We start from the raw sequence: 16286 nt of genomic DNA on the forward strand, positions 1-16286 counted from the left end.
CCCCTCTCAGCCCCCCTACACCCCGCTGAGCTCTCTCTTTGTTGTGGACACACAGAGACGTCTTTGTCTGACCCAGTGGGCCCATTCAGGTCTCTGGCTGCCTCCACACACAGAGGGACACTTCACTTTCTTTTCACGTTGTTGTTGGAGGGCTGGAGCTGAGGCTGGGCCTGGGGATGAGGATCGTACGGTCCAGGCTTGGTGCCGTTGCTGCTGCTGCTGCCTCTTGGTTTGTGGCTCTGGCTCAGTACAATCACAGTCAGAATACTGATGATGTGAATGTGGAAGTACATTGACCTACGGGGGGGAAAGAAGATGTGATGAAATGCTACAGAAACCAAAACACCAAAGACGGACAGAATAAGAGAATAGGTAGAGATGACACACTTGTCCTCCATAAAGACAACTGACAGTAGAGATGACACACTTGTCCTCCATAAAGACAACTGACGGTAGAGATGACACACTTGTCTTCCATAAAGACAACTGACGGTAGAGATGATACACTTGTCCTCCATAAAGACAACTGACAGTAGAGATGACACACTTGTCCTCCATAAAGACAACTGACAGTAGAGATGACACACTTGTCCTCCATAAAGACAACTGACGGTAGAGATGATACACTTGTCCTCCATAAAGACAACTGACAGTAGAGATGACACACTTGTCCTCCATAAAGACAACTGACAGAGATGACACACTTGTCCTCCATAAAGACAACTGACGGTAGAGATGACACACTTGTCCTCCATAAAGACAACTGACGGTAGAGATGACACACTTGTCCTCCATAAAGACAACTGGCAGTAGAGATGACACACTTGTCCTCCATAAAGACAACTGACAGTAGAGATGACACACTTGTCCTCCATAAAGACAACTGACAGTAGAGATGACACACTTGTCCTCCATAAAGACAACTGACGGTAGAGATGACACACTTGTCCTCCATAAAGACAACTGACGGTAGAGATGACACACTTGTCCTCCATAAAGACAACTGACGGTAGAGATGACACACTTGTCCTCCATAAAGACAACTGAGGAACATTGTGTCCAGGCTTATAAAGATAGTAGAACACTAAGCTAATAAATTGTACACATATGACCTAGCCTGGGTACCAGTGTGTTTGTGCTAACATTACACTCCTTGTCATGCCAAGAAGTTGACAATGATAGCACATCCAGATCAGGGACCAGGCTACATACGACCATCATCGTTAAAGAGAGACACATTTGACCATTAGGAAAAGAACCTAAATGGATGTTCACCTGTAGTACTGCATGGTAGGTCCTACTGCCAGCAGCAGGAAGGGCATGACAGTGTAGCAGATACACAGCTGAGTAGCTGCCCAGGTCACTACGTCATAGACAAGCTTCACAGGATGAGAGGACAGGAAATACTGACGGACGTTCTTACGGACCTGCGGTGTGGGAGACAGGAGAGAGAGCACGGTGACGTACGGCCCTGGGTGAGGCTGAGATGATGAGACACATGAGGTGAGTGAGAGAGAGAGTGAGGAAGACAGCGAGAGACAGACAAGAACAGAGACTCACAGCTCTATCTGCCAGTGTGATGGGTACAGCAGTAATAATGGTACTCACAGCTCTATTTGTCAGTGTGATGGGTACAGCAGGAATAATGGTACTCACAGCTCTATCTGCCAGTATGATGGGTATAGCAGTAATAATGGTACTCACAGCTCTATCTGCCAGTGTGATGGGTACAGCAGTAATAATGGTACTCACAGCTCTATCTGTCAGTGTGATGGGTACAGCAGGAATAATGGTACTCACAGCTCTATTTGTCAGTGTGATGGGTACAGCAGGAATAATGGTACTCACAGCTCTATCTGCCAGTATGATGGGTATAGCAGTAATAATGGTACTCACAGCTCTATCTGCCAGTGTGATGGGTACAGCAGTAATAATGGTACTCACAGCTCTATCTGTCAGTGTGATGGGTACAGCAGTAATAATGGTACTCACAGCTCTATCTGCCAGTGTGATGGGTACAGCAGTAATAATGGTACTCACAGCTCTATCTGTCAGTGTGATGGGTACAGCAGTAATAATGGTACTCACAGCTCTATCTGCCAGTGTGATGGGTACAGCAGTAATAATGGTACTCACAGCTCTCGCTGCCAGTGTGATGGGTACAGCAGTAATAATGGTACTCACAGCTCTATCTGCCAGTGTGATGGGTACAGCAGTAATAATGGTACTCACAGCTCTCGCTGCCAGTGTGATGGGTACAGCAGTAATAATGGTACTCACAGCTCTCGCTGCCAGTGTGATGGGTACAGCAGTAATAATGGTACTCACAGCTCTCACTGCCAGTGTGATGGGTACAGCAGTAATAATGGTACTCACAGCTCTATCTGCCAGTGTGATGGGTACAGCAGTAATAAAGGTACTCACAGCACTGCCAGTGTGATGGGTACAGTAGTAATAATGGTACTCACAGCTCTATCTGCCAGTGTGATGGGTACAGCAGTAGTAATGGTACTCACAGCCCTGCCAGTGTGATGGGTACAGCAGTAATAATGGTACTCACAGCCCTGTCAGTGTGATGGGTATAGCAGTGATAAAGGTACTCACAGCTCTGTCTGTCAGTGTGATGAGTACAGCAGTAATAATGGTACTCACAGCACTGCCATTGTAATGGGTACAGCAGTGATAACGGTACTCACAGCACTGCCATTGTAATGGGTACAGCTACAGCAGTAATAATGGTACTCACAGCTCTCGCTGCCAGTGTGATGGGTACAGCAGTAATAATGGTACTCACAGCTCTCGCTGCCAGTGTGATGGGTACAGCAGTAATAATGGTACTCACAGCAGTAATAATGGTACTCACAGCTCTCGCTGCCAGTGTGATGGGTACAGCAGTAATAATGGTACTCACAGCTCTGCCAGTGTGATGGGTATAGCAGTGGTAAAGGTACTCACAGCTCTATCTGTCAGTGTGATGGTACAGCAGTAATAATGGTACTCACAGCTCTCACTGCCAGTGTGATGGGTACAGCAGTAATAATGGTACTCACAGCTCTATCTGCCAGTGTGATGGGTACAGCAGTAATAATGGTACTCACAGCTCTCGCTGCCCATGTGATGGGTACAGCAGTAATAATGGTACTCACAGCTCTCGCTGCCCGTGTGATGGTACAGCAGTAATAATGGTACTCACAGCTCTCGCTGACAGTGTGATGGTTACAGCAGTAATAATGGTACTCACAGCTCTCGCTGCCAGTGTGATGGGTACAGCAGTAATAATGGTACTCACAGCTCTCGCTGCCAGTGTGATGGTACAGCAGTAATAATGGTACTCACAGCTCTCGCTGCCAGTGTGATGGGTATAGCAGTAATAAAGGTACTCACAGCTCTATCTGCCAGTGTGATGGGTACAGCAGTAATAATGGTACTCACAGCTCTCGCTGCCAGTGTGATGGGTATAGCAGTAATAAAGGTGAAGTAGTATCCGGGGTAAACTCCATGCCATAGAGCTGACAGGATGAAGGTCAGGGCTGTGGGGTAACAGGAAGCACGGTCGTAACACACGCTGAAGAGAGAGGAGACAGGATGAAGGTCAGGGCTATGAAGGTCAGGGCTGTGGGGTAACGGAGGAGTTATAACCAGACCTGGGTCAGATATATTGTTATGCAGTTAACAGAATAAAATAAACATTAATGAATGAACAGAAAATTGGTTTTGTACTAATGTTATGCATATGTGGACATTATCTTGGTAGAATATCTTGGAAGAATTAATACTTACGTTTTGAGCCAAACACCAGTCTGAATATTCCAGTTATCTATGAACTTCTTGAAACTAGTTGCTGTCTGCAAAAAGAGAGAGTTCAATATTAAACTTCAGTCATTTTCAATAATTCTGCAAAGCTAAAAGTTCCAAAAGTGTTTTTGATGTTTCCAAACATACCTCAATCTCCCAGATGCTGATGTTGGAGATGAGGTCCCAGGATACCTGTCCAGCTTCATCCATACCTTTACAACCATAACCTGCTGCATTGTTGATGGCATCCGCTGTTGGGACAAACAAACACATGAATGAAAGAATGGATGAATGAATGAACTTTCCCCCAATAGTAATGAATGAATGAATGAACTTTCCCCAAATAGTAATGAATGAATGAATGAACTTTCCCCCACTAGTAATGAATGAATGAATTAACTTTCCCCCAATAGTAATGAATGAATGAACTTTCCCCCAATATTAATGAATGAACTTTCCCCAGTATGAATGAATGAACTTTCCCCAGTATGAATGAATGAACTTTCCCCCCAATATTAATGAATGAATGAACTTTCCCCAGTATGAATGAATGAATGAACTTTCCCCAGTATGAATGAATGAACTTTCCCCCAATATTAATGAATGAATGAACTTTCCCCAGTATGAATGAATGAACTTTCCAATAGCCAACACTACACTGGGTAGGTGAAGCCTCACCTACAGTCCATGCGAAGTAGAACTTGGGTCTAGCAGCTTGTATAGAGAAGAAGGCATACGCCAGTCTGGTTAGGAAAGGTGCCTCGTTGATGAAATGGCTGTCAACGTTATATGTGATGGGGAACGCTTTGGTGAGGGTCAGGAACAAAACCATGCACACACCACAGATCAGCAGTTTACGTGTGACAGCAGCCTGAAAACCAGAGGGAGAGAGTCAGATCCTTCATGGCCAACAGGGAAACTACTTTCTAATTGCCTTCATTGAGCCACGTAAGTCATTTATTTTGCAAGAAACACCTGATAATATGCTGCTATGTTGTTAGTGGTGTAATTACATTGTTATTATACACGTATAAGACAAACTTAATGGCAATATAGTTTCTGAAAGAAAGTACTTATTTACTTTACATGGCTCTACTTGTACCCAGTCTTACCATAGGTGAGGGCTCTGGGACTAACATGACTCTACTTGTACCCAGTCTTACCATAGGTGAGGGCTCTGGGACTAACATGACTCTACTTGTACCCAGTATTACCATAGGTGAGGGCTCTGGGACTAACATGACTCTACTTGTACCCAGTCTTACCATAGGTGAGGGCTCTGGGACTAACATGACTCTACTTGTACCCAGTATTACCATAGGTGAGGGCTCTGGGACTAACATGACTCTACTTGTACCCAGTCTTACCATAGGTGAGGGCTCTGGGACTAACATGACTCTACTTGTACCCAGTATTACCATAGGTGAGGGCTCTGGGACTAACATGACTCTACTTGTACCCAGTCTTACCATAGGTGAGGGCTCTGGGATTAACATGACTCTACTTGTACCCAGTCTTACCATGGGTGAGGGCTCTGGGACTAACATGACTCTACTTGTACCCAGTCTTACCATAGGTGAGGGCTCTGGGACTAAAATGACTCCACTTGTACCCAGTCTTACAATGGGTGAGGGCTCTGGGACTAACATGACTCTACTTGTACCCAGTCTTACCATGGGTGAGGGCTCTGGGACTAACATGACTCTACTTGTACCCAGTCTTACCATAGGTGAGGGCTCTGGGACTAACATGACTCTACTTGTACCCAGTCTTACCATGGGTGAGGGCTCTGGGACTTTATCATATCCATTCTGTCCAGTGTTGGATCCTGACAGCCTCCTCTGAACGTGTCTCCCCTCTATAAAGTCTATGTAGTCTTTATAGTGACTGCAGGGTCCCACCAGGATACTGAGGAAGTTCAGATTGTAGCTCAGGTATTCTATCAGAGACGGCTTGGAGCTGGAGGTAGACGAGAGGAAGAAAGAGACATTGGAGACTAATCTGAGGGAGAGAGACACAGAGAGAGACACAGAGAGAGACACAGAGAGAGACACAGAGACACAGAGAGAGACACAGAGAGAGACACAGAGAGAGACACAGAGAGAGAGACACAGAGAGAGAGACACAGAGAGAGAGACACAGAGAGAGAGAGACACAGAGAGAGACAGAGAGAGACACAGAGAGAGAGACACAGAGAGAGAGAGACACAGAGAGAGACACAGAGAGAGACACAGAGAGAGAGACACAGAGAGAGAGACACAGAGAGAGAGAGACACAGAGAGAGAGAGACACAGAGAGAGAGACACAGAGAGAGAGACACAGAGAGAGAGACACAGAGAGAGAGAGACAGAGAGAGAGAGACAGAGAGAGAGACACAGAGAGAGAGAGACAGAGAGAGAGAGACACAGAGACAGAGAGAGACACAGAGACAGAGAGAGACAGAGAGACAAGGTAAAAGTCGTTCTGCCCCTGAACAAGGCAGTTAACCCACTGTTCCTAGGCCGTCATTGTAAATAAGAATTTGTTCTTAAATGACTTGCCTGGTTAAATAAAGGTTAAATAAATAAAAAAGAAATTGTTTTCTCCTGACAACATCAATGTCATTCTAGGCTCTTGTTTACTTTGAGTGAGAAGACTTGCACAGACAAGTAGTTAATATCAATGTAATTTGTGTACGGTAGATGTGGAGGGTAGATGTGGAGGGTAGATGTGGAGGGTAGATGTGGACGGTAGATGTGGAGGGTAGATGTGGAGGGTAGATGTGGAGGGTAGATGCGGAGGGTAGATGCGGAGGGTAGATGCGGAGGGTAGATGCGGAGGGTAGATGCGGAGGGTAGATGCGGAGGGTAGATGCGGACGGTAGATGTGGAGGGTAGATGTGGAGGGTAGATGTGGAGGGTAGGTTTGGAGGGTAGATGTGGAGGGTAGATGTGGAGGGTAGATGTGGAGGGTAGATGTGGAGGGTAGATGTGGACGGTAGATGTGGACGGTAGATGTGGACGGTAGATGCGGAGGGTAGATGCGGAGGGTAGATGCGGAGGGTAGATGCGGAGGGTAGATGTGGACGGTAGATGTGGACGGTAGATGTGGACGGTAGATGTGGAGGGTAGATGCGGACGGTAGATCTGGAGGGTAGATGTGGAGGGTAGATGTGGAGGGTAGATGCGGAGGGTAGATGTGGACGGTAGATGTGGACGGTAGATGTGGACGGTAGATGCGGAGGGTAGATGTGGACGGTAGATGTGGAGGGTAGATGTGGAGGGTAGATGCGGAGGGTAGATGCGGAGGGTAGATGTGGAGGGTAGATGTGGAGGGTAGATGCGGACGGTAGATTTCATGTCATGCTGTGTATTTCAGAAGTCTACATAACCTATTTTCCTGTCATCAACACTGAGCCAACGCACTGCAAGGCATGCATGTATATGGAAGATAAATATATATACCGTAATGAATACATACTCTACAGCATGGAGCCTCTGATCAGCCGTGAGGTCCTGGCGCTTTTTACACATACCTGGAAACCGTGGAAACGTAAGGATCAGAGAGACATCGTTTTTTCAACCCAAACATCAAAAGAACAAAGACAAACCGTAGGATGTTGTAAGAAAAAGAAGAGGTTCCCTTCCGATCCCCTGGACAGTCCTTACCATCATGCACTTGAAAAGATAACATAGTGGTTTTCTGGGTAATTATCATCAACGGCCTGAAGGGAGGAAACACAATATTTAGTTTAGAAAGTCGAACGCTCACTGAGGACATTAACAAGGACAGAAATGGAATGTGAACAGCATTTCATAAAGCCTAACCGTACATCAGGAATAAATTATCATTCATTCTTTGGTGCTTTTCATTCAGACGTTCACATAGAATAACCTCTTTGTTGGTGTGACACATGCAGGAACACATACCCTCTCTGTGTGAGAGCATGCCATGCATTTATAGAGAGAGTGTGTGTGTGTGTGTGTGTGTGTGTGTGTGTGTGTGTGTGTGTGTGTGCGCATGTCCATTGTATGGTTGTGTTACGTGAGCCGTAGTCAACAGACACTGATTGGCATTGTCAGGTCAAGAACGCTGGCATCAGAGAATGTGACACACAGACACACTATTAGGGAACGGCAATGAACCTACATAACAACACTACCATGCCGATCTTAAAATATATATATTTAACTAGGTGAGTCAGTTAAGAACAAATTCTTATTTACAAATGACGGCCTACACAGGCCAAACCCTAACCAGGATGATGCTGGGCTAACTCCCGATCACGGCCAGTTGTGATACAGCCCGGGATCAAACCAGGGTCTGTAGTGGCGCCTCTAGCATTGTGATGCAAGTGCCTTAGACCGCTGCGCCACTCGGGAGCCAGAACTTGATTCTAGAACCCATCTAAAACAACAAGGTGTTTTACATGACATCACTACTATGCTGATTGATTCTAGAACCCATCTAAAACAACAAGGTGTTTTACATGACATCACTTCTATGCTGATTGATTCTAGAACCCATCTTAAACAACCAGGTGTTTTACATGACATCACTACTATGCTGATTGATTCTAGAACCCATCTTAAACAACCAGGTGTTTTACATGACATCACTACCATGCTGATTGATTCTAGAACCCATCTAAAACAACCAGGTGTTTTACATGACATCACTACTATGCTGATTGATTCTAGAACCCATCTTAAACAACCAGGTGTTTTACATGACATCACTACTATGCTGATTGATTCTAGAACCCATCTTAAACAACCAGGTGTTTTACATGACATCACTACTATGCTGATTGATTCTAGAACCCATCTTAAACAACCAGGTGTTTTACATGACATCACTACTATGCTGATTGATTCTAGAACCCATCTTAAACAACCAGGTGTTTTACATGACATCACTAATATGCTGATTGATTCTAGAACCCATCTTAAACAACCAGGTGTTTTACATGACATCACTACTATGCTGATTGATTCTAGAACCCATCTAAAACAACAAGGTGTTTTACGTGACATCACTACTATGCTGATTGATTCTAGAACCCATCTTAAACAACAAGGTGTTTTACATGACATCACTACTATGCTGATTGATTCTAGAACCCATCTAAAACAACCAGGTGTTTTACATGACATCACTACTATGCTGATTGATTCTAGAACCCATCTAAAACAACCAGGTGTTTTACATGACATCACTACTATGCTGATTGATTCTAGAACCCATCTTAAACAACCAGGTGTTTTACATGACATCACTACTATGCTGATTGATTCTAGAACCCATCTTAAACAACCAGGTGTTTTACATGACATCACTACTATGCTGATTGATTCTAGAACCCATCTTAAACAACCAGGTGTTTTACATGACATCACTACTATGCTGATTGATTCTAGAACCCATCTAAAACAACCAGGTGTTTTACATGACATCACTACTATGCTGATTGATTCTAGAACCCATCTTAAACAACCAGGTGTTTTACATGACATCACTACTATGCTGATTGATTCTAGAACCCATCTTAAACAACCAGGTGTTTTACATGACATCACTACTATGCTGATTGATTCTAGAACCCATCTTAAACAACCAGGTGTTTTACATGACATCACTACTATGCTGATTGATTCTAGAACCCATCTAAAACAACCAGGTGTTTTACATGACATCACTACTATGCTGATTGATTCTAGAACCCATCTTAAACAACCAGGTGTTTTACATGACATCACAATAGAATATCACAATGTGTTAACACTGTGCACCGTATTTCAAAGTGTATGAGATTGGATGTTATACTATAAGCAAGCACAGTGAGAAACAGAGCTGATAGTAGCCAGATGGACTGAGAAAAAGCAGAGCAACGGACGTGAATGGAGCATCAGATCCCAGTGATGGTGCTGTCTATCCAGTCAACAGCAGTACAGTGTGATTCAGCTCATTCACCATTCTGCCTGCCTGCAGTCTGCAGAGAAAGCACAGTTTGTTAGCGAAGGTTAGCATTGATTAGGGTTAGAAATAGCATAATTAGCATAGCATATAATAGCATCATTAGCGTTAGCATTGGCAAAGAATAGCAATAGTATAGCAAGCATGGCAGCGGCAGGTACTGTTAAACTAACCGACAAAATGTTTTATCAGCTTTATTATTTGTTTAGGGCAGTGCTTCACAATCTCTGCAAGACCCAAGAAAACCTGCAGATAACAGACAGAAACTAACCAGGCGGGAGTGGCAGATTCAACATGATGGCGAGAGAGAGAGAGAAAGTGTGCAAGAGAGAGGTGGGAACAAAGAAATGAATCTAGTAAGACATACAAATCTAGAAAAACAGAGTTTGAGGAAGGCTGAGACTGAGGAATAGTGAGAGAGATAGTGCTTTTATCTGCACAGTGACAACAGCAGTGAGTCAGCTGATTCAGTATGGACTGAGGAAGCTCTAATGCAGATCCTTATCTGTATTCTGTACCATGAAAAAACACATTCCATGAAAACCTCAATACACACAAACTATTTCAGAATTCAGGTCACAGAAATATCTCTCATCGTTACATAATTCCATAATCCAGTAATCAGTGTTGTGTTCAAGTTCAAAGACGGAGCCAATCGAGACCGAGTCAAGACCGAGACCGGGAGGGGGGACTAGGGGTCCGGGACCAAGTCAAGACCAGAACAATGAGAGTCCAATTCAAGACCATGATAGTAATTTTGTCAAATCGCCACCATTATAAGAGTTGAAAATGTCCAGTATTTCTGTGTTCATATTTCAGAACAACATGTGGTTTCATACATTCAGTATGGTCAAAAGAACAACATGCTGAGGACAAATAGAGCAGCACTCTACAAATAATCACTAACCCAAACAGGTCTATAATAGATACAAAGACTGTTACAATTTACCCCGGTCTGCCCTTACTAATAGTGAGCTCGCAACTTTCATACAATTTACCCCACTCTTCCCTACCAGCCAATCAATTTACCCCACTCTTCCCTACCAGCCAATCAATTTACCCCACTCTTCCCTACCAGCCAATCAATTTACCCCACTCTTCCCTACCAGCCAATCAATTTACCCCACTCTTCCCTACCAGCCAATCAATTTACCCCACTCTTCCCTACCAGCCAATCAATTTACCCCACTCTTCCCTACCAGCCAATCAAGGACACTCTGACATGTGCAACAAAGTTTGAGGATATTTTTCAATGAAAGTAAAGGACAGTATAACGTAAGGAGTAAAGTAAGAACCAGGTTTCAACAGGAGATAAGATATTACTGTGTCATGAACAGGAGATAAGATATTACTGTGTCATGAACAGGAGATAAGATATTACTGTGTCATGAACAGGCGATAAGATATTACTGTGTCATGAACAGGCGATAAGATATTACTGTGTCATGAACAGGCGATAAGATATTACTGTGTCATGAACAGGAGATAAGATATTACTGTGTCATGAACAGGCGATAAGATATTACTGTGTCATGAACAGGCGATAAGATATTACTGTGTCATGAACAGGCGATAAGATATTACTGTGTCATGAACAGGCGATAAGATATTACTGTGTCATGAACAGGCGATAAGATATTACTGTGTCATGAACAGGCGATAAGATATTACTGTGTCATGAACAGGCGATAAGATATTACTGTGTCATGAACAGGCGATAAGATATTACTGTGTCATGAACAGGCGATAAGATATTACTGTGTCATGAACAGGCGATAAGATATTACTGTGTCATGAACAGGCGATAAGATATTACTGTGTCATGAACAGGCGATAAGATATTACTGTGTCATGAACAGGCGATAAGATATTACTGTGTCATGAACAGGCGATAAGATATTACTGTGTCATGAACAGGAGATAAGATATTACTGTGTCATGAACAGGTGTATAAGATATTACTGTGTCATGAACAGGTGTATAAGATATTACTGTGTCATGAACAGGTGTATAAGATATTACTGTGTCATGAACAGGCGATAAGATATTACTGTGTCATGAACAGGAGATAAGATATTACTGTGTCATGAACAGGTGTATAAGATATTACTGTGTCATGAACAGGTGTATAAGATATTACTGTGTCATGAACAGGTGTATAAGATATTACTGTGTCATGAACAGGCGATAAGATATTACTGTGTCATGAACAGGAGATAAGATATTACTGTGTCATGAACAGGTGTATAAGATATTACTGTGTCATGAACAGGTGTATAAGATATTACTGTGTCATGAACAGGTGTATAAGATATTACTGTGTCATGAACAGGTGTATAAGATATTACTGTGTCATGAACAGGTGTATAAGATATTACTGTGTCATGAACAGGCGATAAGATATTACTGTGTCATGAACAAGTGTATATACCTGGTGAAGTAGTTTTATGCGCCGACTGAATGGAAACTGATTGATTTTTTTTACTCCGTTGGTCTCGGAAAGAAATTACGAGTCCTCGTTGTCAGAGTCAAGACAGAGTAAAAATATATCTAACACCGAGACACTCAATATGTGGTCTGGAGACCGGTCTGGAGACCGGTCTGGAGTACTGCCAGTAAACCTGTTTTGATCTGGAACAACATGGCTACTTACCCAGAGAAGTCTGTTGAGAGGATCCCATAGTTATAGATGAAGACTCTGCTCACCTGACACACTGCGAGGTAGCTGATGGCCATGATCATAGTATACCTGGAGGAAACAATTCATTCAGACTGAGAACATGACCATGATCATAGTATACCTGGAGGAAACATTTAATTCAGACTGAGAACATGTAGCTACAGAGTAAGATCCTACATCCCTCCATTCTGTATAGATCTGGCCCTTCTTTGGACACTGTGTTAACAACCCTCCAGACGAGCTTCAATGCCATACAACTCTCCTTCGTTGGCCTCCAACTGCTCTTAAATACAAGTAAAACTAAATGCATGCTATTCAACCGATCGCTGCCCGCACCTGCCCGCCCGTCCAGCATCACTACTCCGGACGGTTCTGACTTAGAATATGTGGACAACTATAAATACCTGGGTGTCTGGTTAGACTGTAAACTCTCCTTCCAGACTCACAAAGCCCCATATACTACCCACCACTGCGACCTGTATGCTCTCGTTGGTTGGCCCTCGCTTCATATTCGTCGCCAAACCCACTGGCTCCAGGTCATCTACAAGTCTCTGCTAGGTAAAGCCCCGCCTTATCTCAGCTCGCTGGTCACCATAGCAACACCCAACCGTGGCACACACTCCAGCAGGTATATTTCACTGGTCACCCCCAAAGCCAATTCCTCCTTTGGCCGCCTTTCCTTCCAGTTCTCTGCTGCCAGTGACTGGAACGAACTACAAAAATCACTGAAGCTGGAGACTCATATCTCCCTCACTAACTTTAAGCACCAGCTGTCAGAGCAGCTCACAGATCACTGTACCTGTACATAGCTCATCTATAATTTAGCCCAAACAACTACCTCATCCCCATACTATTATTTTTTTTGCTCCTTTGCACCCCAGTATCTCTACTTGCACATTCATCTTCTGCACATCTATCACTCCACTGTTTAATTTCTAAATTGTAATTACTTCGCCACCATGGCCTATTTATTGCCTTACCTCATTTGCGCACACTGTATATAGACTTATATAGACCTTCTATTGTGTTATTGACTGTACGTTTGTTTACTCCATGTGTAACTCTGTGTTGTTGTATGTGTCGAACTGCTTTGCTTTATCTTGGCCAGGTCGCAGTTGTAAATGAGAACTTGTTCTCAACTGGCCTACCTGGTTAAATAAAGGTGAAATAAAATAAATACTAATATATAATATGTAATTCAGATTGAGAACATGTAGCTACAGAGTAACATCCTACATCCCTCCATGCTAATAATGAGTGGCGCTTTCAATGAATGAAACCTTTTTCATGTTTCGGTCTGGTAGTTCCTTATCTGCATATGGGAGAAAGATCAACTAGTAGGTGGAATGGATCATGTTCATCTTAGCAATCACCTTCAAGTACAACTGGAGATGTACAGTACACACACATGCTGGATGGTGAAACATGGTCTTTTACCACGCAGTAACCCACAACCCAATGACCCATCTTTCTTTAACTGGAGTAGGCGAGGCGATTGGCGATGGCACAGAGAACAATGCTGTCTCTATCTCGACTCCTCCAAGGAATCCCTAATGTAAAACCTCATCAGTGTTACTGTTCTATTTTCTACCTACATTCATCACATTCCAGGACCTAAACACAGACAGACAGAGACAGACAGAGACAGAGAGACAGAGCGACAGAGACATAGAGATCGAGAGACAGAGAGAGAGAGACAGACAGACAGACAGACAGACAGACAGACAGAGAAAAAGAGCAAGAGAGCAAAAGAGATAGAAACAGAGCGATATAGAGACAGTCTGGTCCAGCTACCACTTCCTATCTAGCTTAACTTGTCATCAACATGTTAGCAAAGAATGACCCATGTGTTTAAGATGTTATTACAAGTGTCTGTATGGGAGACATGGTGGTGTGTGTTTACCTGTGAATGTTGTGGATGTCAGCTGTGACCAGAATCCTGTAGCAAACCACCACCAAGATGGAGATATGGACTGCATACCTGCAGCGATGAAAACAACACAAAACAAATGATAGGTGACTGGTAAAAACTGGGTGATTAGGACTAAACTGGGTCCATCTGTTAGTCTCCTCCATTCAACAAAGTAATCCGACTATGATTTAACCTGTATACCCTAACCTGTCTAGCGCACCCAAGTGTTCCTTACCAGCCAAAACAGAATATGACAAAGGAGAGGCCAAAGAGTGTGGCGACGGCATGGCGGACCACGGGGCTGGTAAAGTGAGGGCTGAGGTAAAAACGGAACCAGAAGGCTGCACCAAGGGCAAACACCTGACATGCCAAGAAGTTCACCTGCATGGAAGACATGACGCCCCCAGACATGAGATATTGACGAGCTGTATAGACTCTACATGCATCCAGTGTGTGTTATTGCCATAGGACAACAGAATATTTATATTCTATTCTGTGTTGAGTTTGGATACAAGCAGAATGTCTCCAAATATACTTATGCAAATGTAATGTGTCTGTGTTGAGTTTGGATACAAGCAGAATGTCTCCAAATATACTTATGCAAATGTAATGTGTCTGTGTTGAGTTTGGATACAAGCAGAATGTCTCCAAATATACTTATGCAAATGTAATGTGTGTAAATGCAAAGTCAGGTGACCAGAATGTTGTCATATCATTCCAGGGTTATGGCAGGACAAGACACTTAAAACCATCATTTGACATTAAAATAACTGACTTTAAGCAAATCGATGTTTTTTTTCCATCTCATTTTGGAAAAGTGTAGATTACCTGATCCAAAGGAAATCCAAAAAAATCGCTGACTGGAAGCAACCATTTGGAACCGGTAGTTTTAAACGAAGAGGTTGTCAACTCGTCCATTATGCATGGTAAAGGTTTGAAGTCGCTCCTCCGTAAAAATAATTATAATAAAGTGAAGAAATGTTTTACCAAATAAATAAATAAAGTGCTTCTACAATCTCATTGCTGTTCATTGATTGAAATACATCCCGAGCATTTATGCCAAACTCAAGAAAAACTCGACGTCCTCTGTGCAGTCGTAGTTAACAACAATATGCTATTGTGACAGTTCGCAAATACACGAGAATTAGTGCTGACTGCTAATGTAGCCTGTAGCCTACCAAGGCGTGGTACTGAGCTGTCAACTGTATCCCGGACTGGTGCAGGAGCAATAGGAATAGTAGGTGGCGGATGGGATGGCCCCCTCCCCTCTATAGCACACTCTGCCAACCCTGGTGTCTTAGCCGTGTCTGAATCCTGGTTACGGCAAAAGACCAAAAACCATGAAACCTTCAATGGCAAACTATAACATTTTCCGCCAAGATAGAACTGCCATAGGGGGCGGTGTTGCAATCTACTGCAAAGATAGCCTGCAGAGTTCTGTCCTACTATCCAAGTCTGTACCCAAACAATTCGAGCTTCTACTTCTAAAAATTCACCTTTCAGGAAACAAGTCTCTCACTCCCTCTGCCCCCAGCTGTGCCCTCGATACCATATGTGAATTGATTGCCCCCATCTATCTTCTGAGCTCGTGCTGCTAGGTGACCTAAACTGGGACATGCTTACAGTTTTTCTCAATTGTTTACACACAAATACTGGTACTTGAGACACAATGACCACAACATGTAACTCCTGAACCAATTCTGCTAAACTACAAGCACAATTCCTGCTTTACACTCAAATTGCAGTTCTAAAACACACTTTTTTCAAAACACTACACACAATTCTTTGCATTTGGCACAATTTTCAACCAGAAAATCTCTTGTTTTCACAATGAACACACTGCCATTCAAATATGCACACTGACTCATCACATGGGCAAACACTCATCACACAGTTTTACAATTAGCAATCAGAGCTTTAGCATAAAAGGGCAACAGGTGAGCT

General features: G+C 43.3%; 1 protein-coding gene across 1 annotated transcript in view; it reads right to left on the reverse strand.

The window, feature by feature from the left end:
* The window catches only part of LOC115181719 (lysophospholipid acyltransferase 1), a 15930-nt gene extending 340 nt beyond the window's left edge, over positions 1 to 15590 (reverse strand). The window contains exons 1-13 of the mRNA XM_029743546.1: positions 15171 to 15590; positions 14578 to 14723; positions 14334 to 14411; positions 12404 to 12499; positions 7443 to 7498; positions 7255 to 7309; positions 5571 to 5754; positions 4474 to 4666; positions 3943 to 4046; positions 3781 to 3845; positions 3433 to 3565; positions 1276 to 1427; positions 1 to 297 (exon numbers count right to left, since the gene is read on the reverse strand). The exon at positions 1 to 297 is cut by the window's left edge and continues 340 nt beyond it. Of these exons, the coding sequence (XP_029599406.1) occupies positions 123 to 297; positions 1276 to 1427; positions 3433 to 3565; positions 3781 to 3845; positions 3943 to 4046; positions 4474 to 4666; positions 5571 to 5754; positions 7255 to 7309; positions 7443 to 7498; positions 12404 to 12499; positions 14334 to 14411; positions 14578 to 14723; positions 15171 to 15260 (1527 nt within the window). The 5' untranslated portion in view covers positions 15261 to 15590 and the 3' untranslated portion in view covers positions 1 to 122. The remainder of the gene's footprint in view (positions 298 to 1275; positions 1428 to 3432; positions 3566 to 3780; positions 3846 to 3942; positions 4047 to 4473; positions 4667 to 5570; positions 5755 to 7254; positions 7310 to 7442; positions 7499 to 12403; positions 12500 to 14333; positions 14412 to 14577; positions 14724 to 15170) is intronic.
* Positions 15591 to 16286: the final 696 nt, after the last annotated feature.

This window comes from Salmo trutta, unplaced genomic scaffold (genome assembly GCF_901001165.1).
Source record: "Salmo trutta unplaced genomic scaffold, fSalTru1.1, whole genome shotgun sequence".
In the NCBI taxonomy this organism is placed as follows: Eukaryota; Metazoa; Chordata; class Actinopteri; order Salmoniformes; family Salmonidae; genus Salmo; species Salmo trutta.